This window comes from Protopterus annectens, chromosome 13.part0, assembly GCF_019279795.1.
Source record: "Protopterus annectens isolate FY-2018-M chromosome 13.part0, PAN1.0, whole genome shotgun sequence".
In the NCBI taxonomy this organism is placed as follows: domain Eukaryota; kingdom Metazoa; phylum Chordata; order Ceratodontiformes; family Protopteridae; genus Protopterus; species Protopterus annectens.
The window spans coordinates 91,427,995-91,453,172 of record NC_056747.1 but is presented as its reverse complement, the minus strand read 5'-3'; the positions used below and the strand labels follow the sequence as shown (position 1 = coordinate 91,453,172).

At 43.3% G+C, this 25,178-nt stretch overlaps 1 protein-coding gene across 1 annotated transcript in view; it reads right to left on the bottom strand.

Moving 5' to 3' along the window:
* The window catches only part of NDUFA13 (NADH:ubiquinone oxidoreductase subunit A13), a 223,734-nt gene that overhangs the window by 22,149 nt on the left and 176,407 nt on the right, over positions 1-25,178 (bottom strand). Inside the window, exon 4 of the mRNA XM_044090650.1 lies at positions 24,991-25,060. Coding sequence (XP_043946585.1) covers positions 24,991-25,060 — 70 coding nt within the window. The remainder of the gene's footprint in view (positions 1-24,990; positions 25,061-25,178) is intronic.

Below are 25,178 nucleotides of genomic sequence, written 5' to 3'. Positions count from 1 at the left end.
ACAACTGAGCACAGTTTTAAAGAAGTCTTTCTAGGGTCTTTAAAAGCAGCAACACTATCACGTGAATGAGATGGCATAACATCCACTGCACTTGTGTCAGTCAGCCCCAAGTAAACTCATTTCCAGCAGATCCAACTCCCTGAAAACATGCAACGTTACCTTTATCCACTAGCAGCTCCTGAACGAAAAAAAGGTAAATCCTCTGGAGTGGTAATCATATAACATTTGGCAAAGATTTTTAGCCCAGTAATCATCTAGTCAACCAATACAAAACAGATATTATTCCACAAGTAAACAGAAAAGGACCGGTGCACATATCAAATTACACCAAACCATGAAAACAGCACTACTAGTCATGAAAGTATAATATATACTTTTATTTCACACAAGCCACCACCAAGCATTCTTGTTCTCCTGATACAGTTGCTGCTTTTAAAGACTTTACAACAAACTCTCTAAAACTGCTCTCAGTTATAGGTTTATAGGTGAATAGTAGGCTAACAACCACTGGGGCCTTTAAAAGCCTAGCCATGCAACCCAAATTGATATCACAAGTTCTTGTGGCATATAGGTTACTTTTGGGAGTGTATGTTAGTTAGTGCATGATTTAATGGCTGCTTTCTGTCCATCAGAGACATAGGTGTCAGACCAGGGGTGATTTTTTTTTTTACTTCCCATCCATTGACCCCGGCTGCACTTGTACAGATTTAGGGAAGGGGCTTTGCTTCACATCGATGGGAATGGGAATTCTCCAAGACAATCAGGACATGTTAGACGGACAGATATGCAACTCTCACGCAAAGTTTGAATCCTTAGACCTTGTAGTTCTGCTGCTGTTCGTTTTGCGGACATGCCTTCTATGCAGGCACAAAATCACCTCTCAGTAGACTGTAGCAAACGTATTCAATATAAATTGCAGAAAAAAGCAATCTGTATAGGACACTGTGTTTATGCCTTGTATTCGTTTTGTGAGAAACCTCTGTGGAGGTTTCAGTTGTCATATATGCCTGGTCAGGTACATACTGAAAGAGGCATTTTACTCTATGATGAGTCTGATGAGAATGGACTACAGTGGCAGGACGAATTACCTGGACCTTGATGCTATGCTCTGGCTTACAAGTTGAGTGACAGAGAATGATTTTCTTACTACCTTCTATACATGTCAGTCAAAAGCCAGGTTGCTATCTACACGAGTCCCCCTATCCCTGATACTGTATGTACTTTTAGGGTGTTTTATGAAGGAGGAAGTTTCCATGGGTGGCTGACTACCCAACAGGTGCTATTATGCATTTCTTGGCATTGAGTTTTAAGTTGTGGTCATTCGTCTTCGTTAGACCTTCCTGTGTAATGTTAGTATACTGAGGGGTTTCTATGATTCCTCCTAGTTTGCAATCTGCAAAAACCCAGAGGACCTTGACTTCCAAAAAATAGGTGCCAGAGAGGAGCTGACCAACACAGAGCCCCCCCCCCGGGGGGGGGGGGGGCTCCACTAGTGAATGGCCTCGTTCTAGGCCTGTTTTTTTCCAACCCAGATTCCCTGGATCCGTCTGTCATCCAGCTGGCTATCCAGCAAGTTACATAAGGGTTTAAGCCTGACTCTGAGTTTGTTTACAATGTCTGAGTGGGGTACTGTAACAAATGCCTCAACTAGGTCAAAGTAGGCAGTATGCACCATTTTCCCCTCATCAACTGCATTGATGTCCTACTCAAAGAAGTCTGACAGGTTCAGTAAGCATGAAGTTAATCATTTCTATGACAATTCCTTTCATTTCTTTACAGATTACACTAGTCAGACTAATAGGTAGTTATCGGGATCTGCTGATGGTCCGCCCTTGTGCAAAGAGATGTCCACTGCTAACCTCCAGTCGCACAGCACGAAGCCTGTGTGGAGATTACAGTTGAATGACTGTTCCAATGGCCATGATACATCACATTTCAGACACACTGGATAATTACTGGACCCCATCAAAGCTGTATTTGTGGCCTTACAAGGCAATTTAAATTGAATAATAGGTGAGCATATAAAGAAGAGTTAGCAAGATAAACATGAATTACTGGGGGAGGCTTTGTAGAGAGGTCATAAAGTGACATTAAGAGTTGGTGAAGGGGCATTAGGTAAGTTCATGGAGGGTGTTTGCAGTGACAAGTCCATGTGCCAGTTATAAAGTTTTTGAGAGCAGTTTTGAATTGCTGGAGGTGATTTACATTTCTAAAATTTGGGGACGTTTGTTCCAGGAGAGGGAGGGGCAGTAGCTGTGCAGCAGCTTATTCCTATTGTGCTTTGTCGCTTGCAGAATTGCAGCAAATTTAGGTCAGTGCTGAGAGTCCTGGGAGGAATGTACGGAGAAGCAAGAGTAGAGATATCTGGACAGGAGGAGGGCTTATACAGAATGGAATGTATGACCTGCAGCTGTGCGAGTCGTAGTTGAAGAAATTCTAACCAATTTAAGGAGTTAAGGGAGAGGCAATGGTGTGATTTAAAGGTTTGGTTTGCTGCAAATCTAGCAACTTTAAGTGGTTTCTAATTTTGTTTGGAGAGGGATCATGATATGGCCAAACAAGTTATTACAGATAAAATGAGAAGACAACTTACTCTCAAGTCTGTCAAAGGTTTTATTCACTACCAAAAAGCCACAAGTCAGTAATTCCTACCCCTGGGTGTCCTACTGCCTCGCGTCAGGGATCCTTGACAGAACCCGTCTCAGGTGCTATAATTTTATTTAAAACCTTTATTCATGGGTGTACAAGCATGGACCAAGGACACAACTCAGTTTTTGAGCCTTATGGAACAAATTCATGTTGAGACTACCACGCATGTACATCACATTTGGTCAGTTTATACACACACTACTCATGAGGTCAGTTAAGAGCTATAAAATTTTGGTTGGAAAAATGTTCTTTATCAACACGAGTTTAATCAGTTTTTGATGGAGATTTTATGGAAGGTCCTGAAAATTAATGTTTTTCATTTTGATTGGTAGGTGTTTACAGTCAACTAACACAAAACAAACAGCATTCAACAAGTTCATGGAAAACGGCTGGAAAGGACTGCTGCACATATCGATTACAAAAAAACAGCATGAAAGTATAAAATATACTTTTATTTCACACAAGCCACCACCAAGCTACTCTCATTCACCTAATATTGTTGCTGCTTTTAAAGACATTAGAAAGGATTTTTTTAAATTATATTCCCATTTGGCATCTTTGGCTATTGAAGGCTTATAGAATACTCAACACCAAATGTGTGATAAGAGACCTTGAGACCCAGTCACTCCTTTGATAGTCACATCGCCACAGTAGTCAGGAAGTCCTTCTACGTGGCACACCTAATCATAAAAGGGTTCTCCATCCAGGAAAAAAGAGGTCATTGTTCCCCTCTACTCGTCACTCATTAGACCCATTATAGAGTACAATGCCCCTTTTGGAATGTACCTCAAGACATCTGCAGCAGCTGGAAAGGCCACAGAAGTACCTCACAGAGAGGATTACTGGCCTCAAACAAATGCCCTACACTGACCGCCTCAAAAAACTCCAGCTTTACTCCATAGCATATTGCCTACTTCGAGGTGATCTCTGCCTAACATATAAAGCTATGTCACACCCAGAGCTGTTGGACATGCTACACCTAAAGAAATCCCAATCCCTCCGAGCTACACGCTTCTAGGGACCTAAACCTTGTCACCACAATAAACAGGACACACTGGAGGGATAGATTCCTGTCACAGAGACTTCCTATACTCTGGAACAAGCTACCCATCTATGTCAAGCAAAGTTCTTCATTAGCACTCTTCAAGAAAAATCTTGATGAGTGGATGGGAAATAGGAAATACACCCCGGGGATCACTTCTGTCTCTCTGCTAGACAGTGGCACAGGAAGATAACTTTCTTGGGTGACGTAAGCTATGGAAACTTGCTGGCTAGGCTTACATAGGCCCTTGGGCCAAATAGCCTAGTACCTACCTATAAACGATATGGTACACAGGAGTCTTTGTGGTATCACAATAGGGCAACTTTTACCTCTATATATGCAGATTTCGTTACATGATTTTTTATCAATATTATTTGTAACAGCAAAAAATATATATACAATATATGGATATGTGGAGATAGCTTTTGGATAATTGCCGGTTACTCTGAATGACTGATTTGGAATTCTTTGGCTTATCTGAAACATAATAATTTGGGTTTGTCTTTTACCTTAAAGTTTAGTTTACTACTGACTATTTGTAAATTTTAGTTACTAAACTTTTGGATGGCTCTGTTAAGAAATCCTTATATCGTAAAAAAGTTTAAGAATACAGTTTTGGATGCTTCCAGCGGTCACCAACTTTATTACTGATAATAGTCCCTATGCACAATGTTTGAGAATGCAACATTTATAATGATGTGAGGTAGGCAGAAGAACATACCCAAGAGTTACAACACAGATTTAGATCGCTGTTTAATTGCTGTATGTAAAAACAGCTGTACAAAGGACTGATCTATTGTAATATAGGTCCAAACATAGCTGTCAGGACCAGGTTCCACTCGAACCTTGATTATTACATACTATACCAATATATTTAAGATTAGGAGGGTATTTGATGGATTCTGGACAGTTTTATAACCAGAGAGATGTTTTGGAACAGTGTTACCAAATAAATGTTTTTCTTATAGGTGTGCCAGAAATATTGGAAAATATCTTTCTGGATATAAAAATCTTTACAGATACAGAATTTGCTCTTGCTGATAAACCACAAGGTTATGTACAATGTGGAAATGGTAGTTTTTGTAAAAGTTTTGCTAAAACTAAGGTTTTTACTTCTGCAAACACACAAACTTCAATATCAGGGAACTTATTACATGTCCCACTAGGCATCATACAATTCAACGTTTAAAATATCAGGACCTGCTACAGTGAGTACTGAAACATGAAGACAATGGCCAAAAGAGCGGGTTTACATACACCAAGATGGCCATTTCCCAGAATATTCCCTTTTCTCCGTGGTATGGAGATTTCGGAGTTGATATACAAGTTCTGTGGGGGGCTTGCCCCCTGGAAAAAGTTTAAAGAAGAACAGGTATGTTAGAGATTCACACAAGTCTCACTTTCTGTGGAGGCCCAAGGAGAAGCAATCCATTTTACAGAATGACTAGAAGGCAAACAAAAATAAAATTTACATAATAAATGTATATACATGCATGGACTAGTAATAGTAGTATTCAAAAATAGTAAAATGTACATATGTTTTCACAGATTGTCATAGCACAATTCTAACAGTTAAAAATACAGTAAAATATTAGTTAATATCAAGCTTATAAAAAAGAGAGTCTAGTTACTATCAAATGGAATCGGCTTAAAACAGATATTGAGTAGGAGAGAATGAAGTCACAGGCTGGTTATAAATTATGAAGGCGTATAGAGGAGGCCCAGATAAAAGGTGGACAGAAAGAGTAGCAGAGAAGGGTAGATGATAAACAATTTAAGAGATTATGAAGTAGCAGCTGTATTATGGCCAGTTACATAAGAGTGATGACAAATGATACCAGGTAGAGAGAAAAGAAAATTGCAAAAAACTGTTGTCACTCTAGGGGGATCCAGCAGGTGTCAACATGGAATAAGATGCGTCATTGTCCTACTTGCTTTACAAAGGATAGTCAGCACCTCTCTTCAAAGGCCACCATATACTGACTAAATTGATGCCTGCACAGTGCCTTTTTAGGTAAAGTTCAGTTTTATGAACATTCCAACATAGTAAGCATATCAATGACAATAAAAGATCAAACTAAGATGGCTCTGCACAATGCCAACAGTCTAAATACGTTGCCAACCTTGAAGTACTCTTGCATTGGGAAGGCATCCGTATGGGTGTAATCGCTGAAATCTGGATTAAATACTCAGAAAACACTCCCTCCCTCAATACCTGGGTTTAGTGCCTATTAAACCTTCGGCTCCAATGGCAACTATGGCAGCATATCCGTATGTGTCAGAGACCACACCACCACTATATAGGATTCTCAGAGTCTGACAAACTGAACTTAAACTCCAAATCATACTAAAAATCAGCTATCAGTTTACAGCCTGTTAAAGGAGCCCTTCTATGGCCTTAGAAGTCCATGACGATGAATGCCCCAAAATGAGAATTCCATCATCATGGTAGACTAACTATCCCATCAATTGACTGGAGCACCTATATCACCACCATAAGACATGCTCAGAAGTTTTCAGACCAAATAATTAAATGGACCAGGTTATTACTAGTCCAACACAGAAATATAAAAAGGACTTTAATAAATGCTTTTTATTAAAGAACTCTAAAAATTAAAAAAAAAAAAAAATAAGGAAGACTGAAAACTTTGTAAAATAAACACAGAAAAGCTGATTTCATAAAAGCATTCGAGGTTGGTTTTGGTGATCGTGGTAATGAGAAGTAGCACCAGGAATCACCAAAACCAAACTTGAATGCTTTTCTGAAATCAGATTGTCTGTGCTCCTTTTGCCAAATTTTCACTCTTCCTTATTTTTTTTTACTTTTTAGAGCAACTAAATAAAATGCATTCTTTATTTAAAAAATATTTTTTATATTTTGACTTTTTTTTTTTTACTTTTTAGTCTTTAAGTATCCCTCTGTCATTAGCGAAACACCCAATATATAAACAAAATAAAATGTATATTATATATAAATACAATAAATATTACAATTGCTTTCATGATGTGTGTGCATGTTGAGGAGGAAATGATGTAGGGAGGTGTGTGTGTGGTGTGTCCCCCCCACTCTATCCCTCTGTGGTTCTGTCACGTGTTTGTGGGTTTGTTCCTTGCTGGCAAGCTCAGTGTTTTTTCTGTTGTCTAGCGAGTGTGAGTGTGACATAGAACCACAGAGGGACACAGCCACAAAGTTAAGTTAAATAAAAAAGAAGTTACGTCTTACCATAACGTTCCAGCTGTGTTGTAGATCTTCATTCATTCATTACGGATAGGACTTCAGTTCCGTCCTTGGAACAGACACGGCCGATACCAAGCTCGCTCCAGCCAAAAACTCTCAGCTAAGTCCTACCCACAAAGCCCCTCTCAGTCTCTTCAGATAGAGTTTGCCCACCCTTTTACTATAAAGAGATTAATAATGATAGCAGACGGCTCTGTCTGAGCAGATACCCTAACTAATAAGGTAATCCCTAAAGTCCACCAGGAGTCCAGGCAGGGGGAAGGAGGCCGGGAAGTAATGAATGAATGAAAATCTACAACACAGATGGAACGTTATGGTAAAACATAACTTCTTTATCTGATGTTGTAAATCTTCATTCATTCCTTACTGTTAGGACAGAGTCCCCAGCTACTTTTAGTCCTGGATGGCCCTAAGGAAGAATATTACTGAGCAACAGAACCAAAAGATGCTCTTTCCCTGGAGGCCAAATACAATTTGTAATGAGTGATAAAGGTATGTGGACTTGGCCAAGTGGCTGCTGTGCAGATATCGTCCACACAGGCTCTGGAGTGAAAGGCCACTGAGTGTGCTATCGAACTAGTAGAGCGAGTCTTTATTTTTGGAAGGCAAGGACATTTTGTTTTGTTGGTAGATGAAATTAATGACGTTTCTGATCCAAGAAGATAAGGACATTTTGGGAAACAGGCTTACCCATCCTGGGTCCTGCAAATGCTACAAACAATTGATCCGTTTTCCTGAGAGATTTTGTTCTGTCCAATTAAAAACGTAGTTGCCTATTAACATCAAGGGTATGTAGAAGGTAATCCCCTTTATTTGAATGATGGGAAAAGAAAACTGGTAGGTCAATAGAGTGGTTGATGGAAAAACCAGAAATGATCTTGGGCAAAAAGGAGGGATTAGTAAGGAGAGAAATTCTATCCTTGTGGAAAATCAAATACAGTCTCTTGACACTCCAGGCCTGCAACTCAAACTCTTCTCACTGAGGTAAGGGCTACCAGGAGTAGGGTTTTCCAGGACAAAAAGTTTATATCGCATGAATCAGAAGGCTCGAAAGCAGGACTTGTTAATGACTGAAGCACCAATGTCAAGGCCATGGCTCTGTAGGAGGCTTGACATGTAATACTCCTTTCATGAAGGTTTTGCACAGTCGGTATGACATAACTGATGAATTATCGATTCCATTGTGAAAATTTGCAATAGCTGCTAAATGTACTGTAATCGCCGATGCTGAAGCGCCAGTGTGTAAAAGGGTAGTGAAATATCCTCGATCCATGGGCTGTGGATCTGTTGAAGCCATAGGTTCATAGGTTCATACTAGGCTATCTGCCCGATGGGCATTTACAAGCCTAGCCCATCGTTTTGTGGCTTATGCCACCCCTTTAGTATGGGGAACTATACCCATTATTTTGCTGTGCCTCTGTCGAGCAGTGACACTGAGGTAATCCCTGGGGTATATCTGCGGTCTCCCATCCATTGGTCAAGATTTCTCTTGAACAAGGCCAGCGAGGTGCTCTGCCTCACATGTACCGGGATTTTGTTCCACAGCATAGGGAGTCTTTGGGTGATGAATCTATCCCTCCAGCACGTCCTATTAATAGCCGTGTCAAGGTTTAAGTCTCCCGCCCTTGTGGCTCTGATGGATCGAGATTTTTTGAGGTGAAGCATATTCATCAAATCTGGGTTTGACATGGCCTTGTATGTTAGGCAAAGGTCACCTCTGAGCAAGCGTGCGACTGAATAGAGCTGGAGTTCTTTCAGTCGGGCAGCATAGGACAGATTTTTGAGACCCTTAATCCTTTTGGTGAGGAACTTTTGTGGCCTCTCCAGCTGCTGCAAGTGTCGGGTCAGATACATTCCGAATGGGGCATTGTACTCAATCATTGGTCTGATGAGTGATGAGTAAAGGGAGACTATGACCTCCCTTGATCTAGATGAGAATCCCTTCATGATAAGGTGGGCAATGTAGAAGGTCTTCCTAACTACTTTAGCTACATGGGTGTCGAATGACAGACTACTATCAACCTGGGTCCCCAGGTCCCTGATAACTTCTTCTGTGCTCAGTGGATTGCCACCTATTTGGTAGCTAGGGGTAACCTTGTTTTTCCCGAAGGGTATGACTATGCATTTTTGGCATTTAACTTTAGGCCGTGGCTCTGGCACCAGTTATCCGCTTCTGTGAGACCCTTCTGAAGGATATCTGTGTCAGATGTGTTTTCTACTATGGCGCCCAGTTTGCAGTCATCTGCAAACTTTGTCAGCCATAACCCTCCTGTGTTTGCTTGTACTTGGAAAAGTAGATGCCAAACAAGAGTGGGCCCAGGACTGAGCCCTGTGGGACACCACTTGTGACAGGCTTTGAGTCTGACATGGCGCCAGCAACTCTGACCCTGTGGGTTCTGTCACTCAGCCAGTTTGCAACCCATCTTGTGATGTATGGGTTGACATTTAAGCTGATGAGTTTTTCAATGATATCCGAGTGGGGTATTGTATCGAAGGCCTTAGCCAGATCGAGGTAGGCTGTATGGACTGCCTTTCCTCATCAATGGCTTTGGTGACTGTTTCAAAAATTCAACCAAGTTTAAAAGGCATGATCTGCCTTTGACAAAGCCAAACTGGGTTGGATCCAAAGTCTGCAAATTCCCTATGTCTTTATTTATGAGGTCCATTATGATCCTCTCCATGGCTTTGCAGATAAGGCTTGTCAAGCTAATGGGCGGTAATTTCCAGGGTCGGTGGAGGCACCGCCTTTGTGAAGTGGTACCACAGTTGCAGTGCGCCACTCCTGGGTGCGTATCCAGAGGTAAGACTTTGATTAAACAGCTGTCCTAGCTGTGGGTTTAATTCCTCATTGAGTTCATGGAGCACACAGCCGGGGACACCATCAGGTCCCATGGATGCTGTGTTTTTTGCTTTGGTGAGAGCAGTTCTCACTTGGGCACTGGAGATGTTTGGGGGGCTGCAATCGCTTTGGTATAGATATCTCTCCTTTTGGGGAGGGGAGAAGTTTGCACTGAACCTGTCAGCCAGTATGTTGGCAATGTCTGTAGGATCAGTAATCTTCACATCATTTTGAACTAGCTCTGAGCATATCTGGGAGTTTCCTCCCAGGTTTCTAACATAGCTAAAGAAGGCCTTATGATGGTCTTTTGAGTCTTTAGCTATTTTTCTCTCGAAATTTGCTTTGGATGATTTTATGAGAGCTCTTAGTTTGTTACTTATAGTGATCAAGGGTGTCTTACCTTTTAAGGATTTTGCTCTATCTTGTAGTAGCTTCCTCCTTTTGTTGTAGAGTTGGTTTATGGCTGGGGTCCACCAGACTGGACGCTTGCCTTTGGTACAAAGAGTCTTTGTTTTGCTTGGGATTGCCTTATCCATGCAGTCCTGCAGGTGCTGGTAGAAGGCATTTGTAAGTGATTCAGCGGCTTGAGTACTGTTTTCCGCCAGCTCTGGGGCCTTAAAGGAGACCACACTAGTCTTTAGAAGTGTGAAGTCGGCTTTTGAGAAGTTCTTTACTGTGGTCTTTTTTATTTCAGGTTGGGGTGGGATGAGGACCTCCAGCGAGATTAGTTTGTGGTCTGATCTCACCAGTGAGGGGTACACCTCCGGTGTTGAACATTGTGCTCCCATGTTCGTGATGATGAGATCAAGTATGTTATCTCCTCTTGTGGGGATGGTGACTAGTTGTTCCATGGCATTTGAGTTTATGAATTCCAGGAACTTTTGGGCTAGGGTGTTTGGGCTTGAGTAGTGTTCCCAGCCTATATTAGGGTAATTGAAGTCACCTAGTATGATGGTGTTTGGTGATACATTTATCCCTCTAGTGTTTTCAGGAAGGCCATGTGAGGTTCCTGAGTTTGTGAGGGTGGCCTGTAACATGCTACAATTTGCAGAGCAGTCTTGCCTATGGTTAATTGCACCTGGATGGTCTCCGATGCATCGTGCGTTGCCACCAGTCTTGAGATGTGGGTGTCCTTGATGAATATGGATACCCCCCCTCCTTTCTTGGTATTGTCCGGATTTTGGGGCCGGAACGCATGATATGAGGTAAAACCTGATAGCGCTGGGGTGCTCTCAGGAGTCTTGAACCAGGTTTCTGTCACAGCACAGACATCGATGTTCTCCATACTGAGAAGGGCCTCGAGTGCATGCATCTTGAGATTTAGACTTCTGGCATTGAGCAGCATTACCCTTAGTTTTTCCTTTTTGTGTTCTAGGGTGGTAGGTTTAGAATTTGAGCCTTGTCTAAAAAGGCACTATGGGGTGGCAAGAGCCTTTGCCAATATCCGAATCCCAGGGTGACAGGTGCAAGCCGTCCCTTGTGAAGCAGCGTGGCTTGTCCAGCATGTCATCCCAGGCAGACAGACACTGGATCCCCTTTGAATGACACCAGTGTTTAAGCCAATTGTTAAAGCTGATCATCTTATCTCTGTATTGTGGCATCATTCTTGGTGAAGGTAGGATACTGCTCAAGGTCAGGGTCATACCTGCCTGGGCTACATAATCAGAGAGCTCCTCAATGTCTCTTTTCATGTAGTCCAAGGAGGTACGCCTCAGGTCGTTTACACCAGCGTGGACAATGACTGAGTCATATTTGTACCTGCTGTTGGGAGACCTGAGTGCTTGCGTTATGTGGCGGATTCTAGCGCCCGACAGGCAGCTTACTGTGACCTTCTCCTTACTCAGTCTGGTGAGCGGGACGTCAGTGTGTCTGACTATGGAGTCACCAATGACTAGTGTGTCTGGCATTGTGTTTGGCCTTAAGGGCTGTGAGTGTTTGACACTCTGATAGGAATGGGAACCAGACTTTACGGGGCCAATAATGGGCAAAGAGGATCACTTTGCTTCTCAACCTTTGAGCTTTCTGTAGAAATTTTGAGATGAGGGGAAACGGGGTGGGGGGGGTGAAAGGCATACAGTAGACCCGGGGGCCAATCGTGCGTCAGAGCATCCCTCGGTGACTCCGCCTGAGGGGGGGGTCCGGGCAAAGTAACTTCTGCATTTGTTGTTTAGGGGTGAAGCAAACAGGTCGCAGCAAGGCCTGCCCCAGCGACAGAAGATTTAAGCTGCTATAATCGGGTCGAGGGACCACTCGTGAGGCATCAATATGTTCCTGCTCAGATTGTCTACAATGAGATTGGAGCTCCCGGGAATGTGCGTCACTATGAGAAAGCAGTTGGAAGCAATCACCCAATGCCATATTTTCATGGCTTACCGACATAGGGGGTAAGACCTGGCTCTGCCTTGTTTGTTGATGTATCAGATGACTGACATGTTGTCCAATTGTATTGCAACAGTCCCGGAAGGAAGGGATGTGTGGAATGCTTGCAACGCTAAGAGAACTGCCCTCAATTCCAGGACATTTATGTGCAAATTGGCCTCTATGGGGGACCAAGTGTCCTGGACCATCCTTCCCTGGAAATCCCCCCCCACACACACCCTAACGGGAAGCATCCGTGGTCACCGTGGCCTTGGGCTGGGGAAGACAGAACGGTTGACACCAAAGATTTGTTTCTGGCTTCATCCACCATAGCATTTCTTCCTTGAAAGGTTTGTAAAGCATATCATGTGGTCGAGTGGGTGGGTTAAGATCAACCATTGTGATGAAAGGAGCCACTGTAATAGTCTCATGTGCAACCTTGCCAGGGGTACTAAGGTAATGGTTGCTGCCATAGAGCTTAACAGTTGTAGTACTGGTGTGCTCGTACAAATGTCTGTGGAAGGAGAACTTAAAATCTGATTTCTTATTTTTGAAAGCCTGTGAGGAGGAAGGGAAGCTTGACAGGAAGTTGTGTCGAAGATCGGTCCAATGAATTACAGTGTTCTTGTTGGAGACATGTTTGATCTTTCCATATTGATCATGATACCTAAGCAAAGAGTAAGGCCTTGAGTGACAGAGACTGAGAATGAGAAGGTTCCTGATTGTGGCGGTGAGGAACCAATCGTCTTGATATGGAAACATCTGGAATCCTTGTAGTCGGAGATGAGCTACTATGACTGCCATACATTTAGTAAACACTCTGGGGGCTGTCAACAGACCAAAGGACAGTACCCTGAACTGGTAGTGATTGGCTCCCAGCCGGAAGCGAAGAAATCTCCGAGAGCTTTTGTCCATCTTTATGTGGTAATACGTGTCCTAAAGGTCTATAGAGCATACCCAGCTGTCCTTCCCCAGAAAGGAAAGAATTGACTGCACCATGATCATCCGGAAATTTTGATGTTTGATGAATTTGTTTAGTCGGCCGAGACCCAGGACTGGTCTCCAGTCCCCTGTCTTTTTTGGCACTAAAAAGAACCTAGAGTAAAAACTGGATCCTATTTGGTCTGGTGGGACTGAATGGATGACTCTTTCTTAGCAGCTTTTTGATTTCCAAGACTGCAGCATCCCTCTGGCCAGGTGGGGCGTCGAGGATTCATTTTACGGGTCTGGGAGTGAGATCGAATGGGATAGGACAGCCTCTGGATATTAATTCTCTGCACCCATGAATCTGTTATGAGATGCCAGGCTTGAAGGTGCAGAGAGAATCGTCCCCATACTGCTTCCAGAGGAAAGCAATCAGGCCACTGCTCAGGAGTGCTGGAAGAGTCAGCCAGAGAACGAATCTCTAGCGTCCTGGTTGTGCGGACCCCCTCTACCCCGAAAGGGATGTCTTCCAGTTGAGTTGCCCCCTCTGCCCGGGAGGGAATGTTAATCATGAGTGTCACTAAAAGATCCTTGGGACTTCTTGAACAACAATTTTCCTCCTCTCCGATTCCTGGAGTAGGATCTCCGGGGGGGGGGGGCGGGGGTTGAAAAACGTATGCCAACAGCAGACAAGGTCTTTCAGTCTTTCTCACTGCATGATGGTCTCTCTTACTTTTGGACCAGAGAGGGAAGATTCATCAACAGGTGTGTTGACAAAGGAAGATTTGGAAGGGTCCGCAAAGTCACACAAATGCATCCAAGCATGCTGTCGCATGACAATGCCGGATGCGGCTGCTCGAGCTGCCCCTCGGTAGTGTGAGAAATAAAGTGCATCGAGGAGTTTGAGATGGATTCTAGGGTAGCTAGCGGAGAGGCAACAGTATCACACACTTCCTCAGGCAGTATCCCCGCCAAAGAGGCACACATTTCTGAAATTAGGTCTCTTTGGAGGAGTAAAGTGTGCCAGGTAATTCAGCGATCGAATAGTAAAGGTCGCTGAAGCAAAGGGCCATTTCCCCAGTCTGTCCAAAGCCCGAGACTCCCTGTTCAGGGATGAACAGTGGAACTATCTTCTGCCAGTTCCCTCTTAGTGGTTGCCGCCACGACCATGGAATCTACTACTAGCTGTTTGGACCAGTTGGACTGGTCTTCAGGCGTGGACAAAATTTTATCGGGACTCCAGGGACAGGTTCTATGTTGCCCGGAGCCTTCCAGGCACACTGCACGATAAACCTAATGAGCTCATCTGCAGGTGGGGTCCACCCAGGAAGTAGATGGTCGAGCATGGAAAGCCTGCAAGAAAACAGATTCCTATGAAGGGTTGGAGGATTTCCAATCTCTCCTCTGCTTGAGGAGCTCAAAAATATTGCCAAATGAGACGTCTTCCGAGGGAGACTGTGGGGACCCTTCTCCCTCATCATAATCGTCATCTTCGGTGATGGATTCCTTGGGGGACTAGAGATGCTTCCTCTTGCAAAGTTTCTTCCGGGGTGGCTCCCCAGTGGGGTCTTCTGAGAACTGTCAGAGCGAGACAGAGTGCACCAGGATGGACATCGGTACCAAAATCTTCAGAACCTGGGAGGAGGTTGGAGGAGGATAAAAAGTACAGTTTTGTACCTACCATAAATGTAGATGTTCGAGTGTTCACCCTGCTGCAGTCATCACACTTGGGTTATCCTGTCGTCAGGCGGTCCCGCAGACGGCCGGATTTCCAAAGTCTTGGTCCGATGTCAGTTGTCGCCTCATTCCTGACATCAGTGTGCCAGGGGTACATATACTGCAACCGATGCCATTTTCTTCAGTTTTTCTTGCCCCAGATGTCAGGTGCCCCCAAAAAGGTGATCAAAATTAGTACCTAATGGTGTGAACACTGTACAAACACAAAATCCCTTCAGCTATAAGCAAATACATCAGTAAGGCATAGCAGAGATTTAGCCAAAAGATCAGAGTTGTTGGAGGGAGGGTAACCTGGAATGCAGCAGGGTGAACACTCGAACATCTACATTTATGGTAGGTACAAAACTGTACTATGTTCGTCGTGTTACCCTGCTGCGGTCATCACACTTGGGTTGAGTCCCAAAGCTAAAGCAGGGTGGAGGTATCAGAGGGTTAGTGGAGGCAATGAGGCCCTGCAGAACTGCAGTGACGAAGCCTGCCCTGGACTTCGAATAAAGAGGTAGGTGATAGTGTTTGGTGAAGGTGTGTACTGAACTCCAAGTTGCAGCTTCTAAAATTTCCTTGGTAGGGACCCCTCTGAGAAAGGCTGTAGAGGTAGCTGTTGCCCTGGTAGAGTGGGCTCTAATGGTAGTAGGAACTGGTTTCCCATGATGGGTATAACAGAACCGTATGCAATGGCCTATCCATTTAGAAATGGTTTCTTTGGATATAGCCCTCCCTTGAGAAGCTGTAGCATAGGATACAAAGAGCTTGTCACAGTTTTTCTGGAAAGCCTTAGTTTTGTCCAAGTAGTAACGAAGCTGCCTGTGAATGTCCAAGGAATGCAAGAGTCTCTCACCTTTGTTCTGTGGATTGGGAAAGAAGGTGGGTAGATGGATGGTTTGATTTAAAGCTACACTAGGCATGAAGGAAGGATTAGTTCATAGAGAAACTCTGTCTTGATAGAAAATGAGGAAAGGTTCCACTGCCATTAGTGCCTGTAATTCTGAGACTCTCCTAGCAGAAGTTATTGCCAGGAGCAGGGCAGTCTTCCAAGATAGGAACTGAAGGTCTGCAGAGAAAGCTGGTTCAAAAAGAGGTAACGTTAGTTTTTCCAGAACAAAGTTGAGGTCCCATGTTGGTGTAGGAGCTCTTCTAGGTGGACTAATGTTTTTTGCCCCTCTGAGGAACTGCTTTAGAAGAGGATGTGAAAATAAAGGTGGATTTGTGTCGTAGTGAGCTGAAATAGCTGAAGCATGGATTTTAAAAGAGGAGAAGAAAAGTCTTTTGTGCAACATCTCTACTAAATACTGCAGAATGTGAGGCATATGAGGCTGAGTTGTGTCTTGGCCTTTAGCTTGGTTCAAGGCAGAAAACCTTTTCCATTTGTCCGAGTAAGCCTTCCTGGTGCTTGGCCTCCTGGCTTCCAGAATAACATCCAGAACTGCTTGTGAAAGAGGGGCTGGTTGGATGTTTAAAAGATTCGCCATGCAGCCAGGTTTAAGGTGTTTAGCCGGCTGTGTAGAATTTGTTTGTTTTGCTGCGTGAGCAAATGAGGTATTTGAGGCAATATCCATGGTGGGCTGTGAGCCATATTCTTCAACAGCGGGTACCAGTGCTGGCGTGGCTAGTCTGGGGCTATGAGAATCAGTCGAGGTTTCTCCTTTTTGACCTTCAAAAGAATTTTTGTGAGAAGAGGTAATGGAGGAAAGGCATATGCTGTCAGGTTTTTCCAACTGAAGGAGAGAGCGTCCACTTTCCAAGCTTGATGGTGGAATGTCCTTGTACAAAATTTTGTCAGTTGGTAGTTTTGAGGACTGGCAAACAGGTCTATATTTGGTAGGCCCCATTTTTCAGTTATCATTGTAAATATTTGTGGGTCTAGCTTCCACTCGTGGGGATCTTTGATGTTTCTGCTTAGGTCGTCTGCCAATGTGTTTTTCTGTCCTGGCAGGAATTGAGCTTGTAAATGGACTTGGTAGGCCAGAGCTGTGTTCCATAAGATTATTGCTTGCCTGCAAAGAGGGTAGGAATGTGTGCCCCCTTGTTTGTTTATGTACCACATTACTGTGGTGTTGTCCATCTTTATTGCAAGTTGTCCTGGATGTAGAAGATCCTTGAAGGCTGTCAGAGCTTTCTGTACAGCTAGCATCTCTTTTTGATTTATGTGCAGTTTTCTTTGTTCTGCAGTCCATAGGCCTTGAATGCATTGCCCTGCCATGTGTGCCCCAAGGCATAGTCTGAGGCATCCGTTGTGATAGTTTGCCTGGTTGGGGGCAAGGTGAAAGGCTGACCCTTGTTGAGGTGACATGCCTGTGCCCACCACAGAAATTCCTGTTGAAGGCAGGGAATGAGAGATATCACTGTGTCCAAGCTGTGGCTGTGTTGAGACCATACACTTTTTGGGTACCACTGTAATTTCCTCATATGCAGTTTTGCAAATGGTATTATCAGAATGCAAGATGCCATGAAGCCCAAAGCCTGCAGAATTTTTCTTGCAGTTAATTGGGTCTTTGTTGCCAATGTCTTGAAATATTGAGTCAGTTGTAGTTGCTTGTCTGGTGTAAGATAAGCCTTCTGGGCCGCTGTGTCCAAGCTGGCACCCAGGAATGTCATTTTTTGAGAGGGTACTAGTTTTGACTTCTTTTCGTTTACTGTGTACCCCAGACAATTTAGTAGATGCTTCACAAAAGCCAGATGATGTAAGAGAATGTCTTTTCTTTCTGCTTGGATGAGGCAGTTGTCCAGGTATGGATATATTTGAATTCCTCTTTGTCTGCAGTATGCAATTACTGGTGCCAGGCATTTTGTGAAAACTCTGGGCGCAGTAGAGAAGCCAAAGGGCAGTGCAGAGAATTGGTAATGGGTTGAACCTGCAATGAAACGGAGGTATCTTCTGCAACTTTGTCCGATAGGGATGTGCAGGTATGCCTCCTTGAGGTCCAACATTACCAGCCATGCTTCCTTGCCCAACATGGGAAGTAGCTGCTGTATGTAGTGTTAGCAGCTGCTGTAGTGTTAGCATCTTGAATTTTGGGACTTGTAGGTAAGTGTTTAGAATTGAAAGATCCAGAATTGGTCTCCAAGCATTGTCCTTTCTGGGTACTAGAAAGAGCCTTGAGTAAAATCCTTGGCCTTGCTCTTGAATTGGTACCCGTTGAATGGCTCTCATGGCCATGAGAGCTGTAATTTGTTTTTGAGCCTCTGCCCTTTGATTTAGTGGCAGGTTTGGCATTCCTCTTTTCATTGGCAAGGTGTGAAAGTGGAATCTGTATCCTCATAAAATTGTCTAGGACCCATTTGTCCTTTGTGACCATGTGCCAGTTGTCTGCAAGAAATGCTAGTTTTCCCCCCAAGGGGGCTAACAAAAGAGCTTTGTTTGGCCAGTTGAGGTGCAAGTCATTGAGTTTGCCTTCTGGTGGGTTGAGACCTGTCTTCTCCTCCTTTCTGGGTTGGAGTGCCCCATTGGCGAGGTTTATACTGGGCTATTGGTTGTCCTCTGCCCCTTGGGCGCCTGTATTTACCCCTCTGAGGTCTGTCAGTGGCTGGAAAGGACCAATTTTTTGTTGGCCAGTTTCTGCTGAAGCGAGGGGGTTGTACCTGTAGGAAATCTTTTGACTGTCTGCATTGATTTCGCCTTATCTTCCATTTTCTTTAGCACTTCTGCTTTAACTCCAAAAAGAACATCCTGCTGTAAGGGTGCATCCAGTAGTTTTGCTTTGACATGATCAAGTAGACTTTGTTCCTTTAACCAGGCGTGCCTACGTATATAACTAATCCAGTGACAGATGCTCTGCAGGAGGCCTCCAAAGAATCAAACCCACATTGTACGGTATGTTTGCCCACCTGCTCGGTGGCGTGCAACAAATCCTGTACTTATTTCAATTCAGATTGTTGGGGAAGGGAGATTATCTTTTGTTTTAACTGAGAGATTAGAAACTGCTGATACTTGAGCATATGAAATTGACAATTTAGTGCTCTCATAGTTAATGTGGCTAAGGTGTAAACCTTTTTCCCCCCACCTGTCTAGTGCTCGAGTCCCTCTCAGAAGGTACTGGGTTTTTAGCCATGGAAGCCTTAGCCCCCTTGGGACCCTGGGAGATAGTCTCTGGGTCAGCTACTGGGCTTTTGTAAAGAAATTTGTGGGAATCAGGTACTCTGTAGTATCTCTGTCAGGCTTAGCCGGAGCAGGAGGTAGAGAGTCTGGGTTGAAACTGGATTCTAAACAGACATCATCCACAATATCCAAAACAGGCTAGAGGTCTGTGTTGGGGGAGTAAAAAAAAACTCTGAGCCTTTTCTTGGAATCAGAGAAATCCTGACCTTCCCAGTGGAAATGTTCCCTCATAGTGTGTAAAGTTTCCCCAAACGAGTAGTCTTCAGGAGGGGAAGCTGAGGGAATAGAGCCCTCAGCATCAGAATCTTCATAAGGAGAGTAGGAATAGTCTTGGTCTTCAGAGGAATCCGAAGAAATAGACAGTTGCTCAGAAGAAGCAGAATCTTCCTCTTGTCTAGGCCTTTTGTCAGGAGGAGGCTGTGAACCCCTGATAAGAGAAATCAAATCTTCAGCCATTTTGAGCATCTGTTTCTTAGGCATAGGGCCTTGAACAGGAGACTGAAGTGTAGTCTTTTTAGCTTTAGAAAAGAGTTTTAGACTTAGAAAACATTTTGACTGTGAGAGTCGTCTGTCTGAAAACGTCCTCAGAAACCGATGGCGTTTCTGAAGCACCGACGTCCTTAGAAGGTATTTCGTCGGAAGGGCCTGAAGTAAAAGGCTGCGTCGGCCTAGTACATTCCGTCAAAATATCCGTAGCGGTCTCGGGTTCCAGGACTGCGGTAGTCAGGGGCTGCGTCGGAGCCTCACTAATAACTGGAGAACCGAAGACCGGATCAACCGAGGCCTCGGAATCGGGTTTAGGCCTTGGCTGTCGGTCCTTGTCCCTGCGTTTTTTGTGCACGCCAGTAGTCGGTAGCTCCGACAGCATGTTATAGTTAAATTTTCTACCAAAAAAGTGTCATGCGAAATCAAATCGCCCTTTAATAGTACGCTTATTAAACTTAGCACAAAAACGACGAAGTGACGTTGTGATCAGGGCCTAGGCAAAGTATGCAATAAGAATGAAAATCCTTAGGAGGCATTTGCTTCCCACAAGAATTACAATTGTTAACTTTTTCTGACATCGGTCTGAGGCAAGAAAAGTTTCCCCAACGGGGTACTTAGCTTTATAGAAGACTTCGGTCTGAAATTCGAATTCGACAATCTCAGGAGTCGGCCGACCGGCACTTGCGAACTGCTTCTGCTTCGGGCACCGCGCGGCAAGAAAGACCGAAGAAAATGGTGTCTGTTGCAGTATATGTACCCCTGGCGCACTGACGTCAGGGATGAGGCGACAACAACTGACGTCGGACCAAGACTTTGGAAATCCGGCCGACTGCGGGACCGCCTGACAACAGGATAACCCAAGTGTGATGACTGCAGCAGGGTAACACGATGAACATCAGATGAATATGCCGGGAAAGCTTCCGTTCCAAGAGGGAGGGAAGACTTAGTCGGGGTCGGTAAGCCTCTAGCTGCCAAAAGCTGGTCCACAACCCTCACTACATCTTGTTCCGAAAGACTCCTGCTGGATCTGAAGGAAGCTGCCGATGGAGAGTCTGGTCTTTCAATAAACGGGCTGAATTGTTGCCAAAAAAAAAAAAAGGGTCATAAGATGGGGAGTACCTTGTTCTGGCAAGGTGCTCAATCCTTGGAACAGCAGGTGTCGTCATAGGTGGAGTTGTGTAAGTCATCGGTGCCGGGGATGGTACTGATGCTGATACAGGAGTAGGAGCCTGTGACATGATCAAGGTCGGCACCAAGGGAGAAGACAGAGACCCCAGTACCAAAGCTGTCTGCGTCGACGGCACGGAAGAAGTCTGGTGTCATCTTGGTTCGGAAGAGGATGGACATGTCAGCACTGAGTGACTCTGTTTTTCTGTGTGTTTTTTAACATCTTTGTGTTCAGAAGGTGGTGAGACCTCAGTCCCAGAGAGAGCCTCCGAGAAGGGTGTTTTCAACATATCCCTCAAAATGAGTTTGTTCTTGCGTTCAGCTAATGTACAGTTGCTGAAACCAGAGCAAATATCACAAGGCACGTTAATATGGTCAACGCCCAAACAATAAACACACCGGGCGTGACAGTCTGATTTGGGCATCTTACGCTTGCACTTATCACACTGCTTGAAACCTAGTTTTGCTTTATCAGACATTATGAAAAACCACACTATAGTCCTAAATCACAACTATAACTACCAAAAAAACAGCAGCAAGAAGTTATAGTAAAGTAGAAGAGGTTTTTTTTTTTTTTTTTTTTTTTTTAAAACAGATAGAAAGGAGGAGTACCAACAATGGTATTAAGAAATACCAAAAAGTGGTAAAGGAAGGGGCCTATCAAGGGTAGGGGAGAAGGAAAGTACCAACAATGGTATGAAAAGAACCACCAAAGGTAGAGGGTAGGGTTTAGTAAGAAAGTATAGAATTTAAAGACAAAAGAGATAACCTCAGAAAAACCGAGTAAAGGAAAAGTAATTTTAGTCAATAAACCACAAAAACACTACAGTTAGCTTGAGAGAAAGGCTTGGCACTTCAGATCTCATTTGCTGCGTTCCTCGTCAGAAGAGACTATGAGAGGGGCATTGTGGGTAGGACTTAACCGAGAGTTTTTGGCTGGCGCGAGTTTGGTACTGGCCATGTCGGTTCAGAGGACGGAACTGAATGAAGACTTACAACATCAGGTGCATTCTTAGAGAGTGCCTTAATTTTCCACTCCCCCCTTCCCAACCAAACAGGCATATGCACACAGGTCTGAAAGTCTGGGAAGCAACATCTTCCAAGGTATTATTTTGTAGGTATGCCATACAAGTTACAAATGATTTGAGGTTGAGGTATGATGGGTCTTCAGAATGGATTCAGTAAAGTAAGGGTAAATATGGCAAGAATAAAAATATTCCAAGCAGCACCCCCCCCCCCCCCCCAGAGACAGACTATATTCTACAAGTGGAACACTCGATGCATTCCTGACAAATAGGGTAAGCTGCAAGACTAATGATAACCATTCAGCACCAACCATTTCTAATCATATGTATAAAGAATAATCATTTTACAAAAATTCTACATTTATGGCCACGTGTAATACTTGGCAGCTTGGTTTCTGTAAACTGTACTTTTCACATCTGGGATAGCTGTTGTGCTAAGAGGTTACAATGAATAGCGTCCAGAGAGACTCAAGCTGACAAGGAGAAACAGCCCCAGACATACTAACAGTTGATTTGCTATCTTTAGCGGATGATGGTGATGTTTACTATTAAACAGAGGGGGTTGTTAACAGCTTAATTGAACTAATAGTATTGGAGAGCTATCACAGCAGACTGGAGGTTGAGATGGGGGATGTTGTCTGGAGATGGAGAGAAAAAAAAACGCTAGTAGCTAGAAGCTGGCTCCCATTTATCTCAGTAATGAAGGGTTTATTTTAAGGCATGAATAAGAAAGGAATTGAGAGATAAGCGACTCCTGTTGTCTGGGTTCTGTCACTACTTCCCCAGTAGTACGGAGAGAAAAATGACATCACGTCAGCATTGTTATCCTTTTAGAATTTCTGTGAGAGTCTGTGTATGTGTTTCTGTGCAGGAAATGATGTAGGGAGGTGTGTGTGTGTGTATGTGTGTGTATGTGTGTGTATGTGTGTGCTGTCTCGCTAATGACAGAGGGACAATATTTTACTTAAAGACTACAATATTGTTTGTCATTATTGGAATGGTTTTTACTGAAACTGGCTTTGCGAGAGAGAACCACAAAGCCAATTTCAATAAAAAGCATTCTAATAAATTACTGACCTGGTGCTTACAAATGTATTGTCATTGTGCATAATTTCCCTACTAGCTCCCTCTCCAAGTCAGACCAAAAGCTAGCAACCTTTTCCCTCTAAAATGACTAGATACCCCATGAAACCAATTTATCAACATTCAAAGAATTTGTGCAAACATCTCCTCAAATTCTACAAAGTCATCTCAAAATTCACTTATAAACTTTACCCCAAACGTCACCTCAGAAGATAGATCGCCAAGGAGTTTCATACCCATGTAAATGTATACCATCTGCAGTCCTTCCCAAACACAAATATAATAGGAAATTTAAAAGCAAACCATCCTGGTAGCCCACTGATGAAACAATCTACATTAAAAGGAGAATCCTGGGCATAGGGCATGTACAGCTGATCTAAAGATCCCCAAGTCACGGAAAATATTACGAATTTTAACTATGAATTTTAAAATGACTATTGGATCTACTAAGGCAGCCCATGAACTCGTGTTGGCAACTGAAGAAGGACAATTACAAATCCTTTTTTGGTTATTTCAGAAAACTAAAACAGCACTCAATGTACATAACACATACTGAATAACAAAACCTTCTCACACCTGGGTGGACATTGTCAGTATCGCAACACATAAATTTAGTAAAAATTTCACTCCTGAGATGACTACCTCAAGACCCACAATCCCCATAACATTCAAACTCCCCATCCTCACGAAGGAACATGCACTGAAAGTGCTGTCTATAATGAAGAATACTTCCTCCATGAGACCAGATAACATACCCAGCTGTTTGATAAATAAGTACCAAACAGTCTTGCAGAACCCGTACATATGCTGTTTAACCTGAGCCTGGCTACAGGCTCATCCCACAAATATGGTCTACAGCAATCGCAATGCCACTCAATTAAAATGGCCATACTACAGACACAAGAAATTATAGGCCCATCAGCCTGACAAGTCTCATTTTTATGGTCATGAAAGAGATAATAGACTTGATTAACAGACAATCTCATCAGGCTTAATCGTAGCAATTTGGTTAAAACATAGATCTTGTCTAATAAACCTGAATAATTTCTTTGAGAAGGTAACAAGCTGCTGATAGAGGTCACACTGTGCACACAATTTACAGTGATATGGCCAGAGCATTTGACACCATCCCCATGTTAGCATAATTAATAAAATTAAATGCATTACAAACAGATCCCCATGTCATACCATGGATAACAATTTGGCCAAAAGAACCCACAGTGTAGGTAGCAGAGGCAAAGAGAACATGAAGGTGACCAGTGGCATCAAGCATGGCTCAGTGCTAAGACTGCTTTTATTTGGTATGTAGTTCTCCAACATGCACACTGAAAACCAATACGCAAGGCCAGCCAAGTTTCCAAATGACTGCAAAGTGGGAGTCCTTGTCAAATCATCCTCTACACTTATAAATCCTTGTTGTCTTGAGAACGGCTTTAAATTTACTGCAACAATGTAACACTGTTACAGATAGCAAACAAATCATTTCCCCAGCATATAGTACCGACAATACCCTACATCAAAATGAAAATGTAGATAGAAACCTCTCCTTTAACTACCCTGTAACAAAGGTGAATAAGAAATCCTTCGGCATGGCACAGCTGATCACCAAGGGAACATAACCCAGATCTGAAGAGAATGACCCCTTTTACTAAACACAGACTACACCAACTGTAGAATATGGTGCCCTTTTTGGGATGCACCTCACCAGACATAATACTAGGTTAGGAACCTCTGAGGTCTTCCCAAAAGAATCACAGATTAACATCTCTAAGCTACCGGAAAAGAGTAGAAGCACTGTCCCTTTTTTCAGTGACCTGTAGGTATCACATAAGAGACCTATGCGTTGCCTTCTGAGCAATCGGGACACAGTAGTCTAGGATCCCTTGTACCTTCACAAAAAAACAGTCCCACAAACATCAGAGTAAGAGAACTAAACCGGTTTCATCTGATTAATAAAGCAGTGCAATACACCATCTTCCTTCAAGCAGGACATGGATAATTGGATGGGAATGCATAAATTCACCCCAGGCATGAGTGGTACAGCCCTCGTCGAGGAGGAAAGTACAGCCTAGAGTATGAACTGCCAAGGCATAATGGTTACAACACTCAGTGGCCTTGAAATTCCTAAGATTCCCATAACTAGCTAGCCCTGTTTCTACAAAACATCAATATATCCCTATATACACACATTTTGGATAAATGTGGGTGCATTTGTATAACATACATACACACACATTTTAATATACACGCATGCATGTACTCCTTTATATATAATTTATTAAACCAATCTGTTCCTGGTCTCCAATATGTACAGTTTTCTGAGAAAATGAAAGATGAAGTTCTAACCTTCCAGCCAGGTACATCCTTCATAATTTTGGCTTCTTCTTCAAGATTCTCTCTCAACATTCGTAGTAAGCTAAAAGACAACAAAATTCAAAGGATGACTAAATAAAACATTCCCATTTAAATTACTGATAAAATACAATGCATTTTATGTTTATACAAAAAAAAGCACCAACAATGACTTGACATTT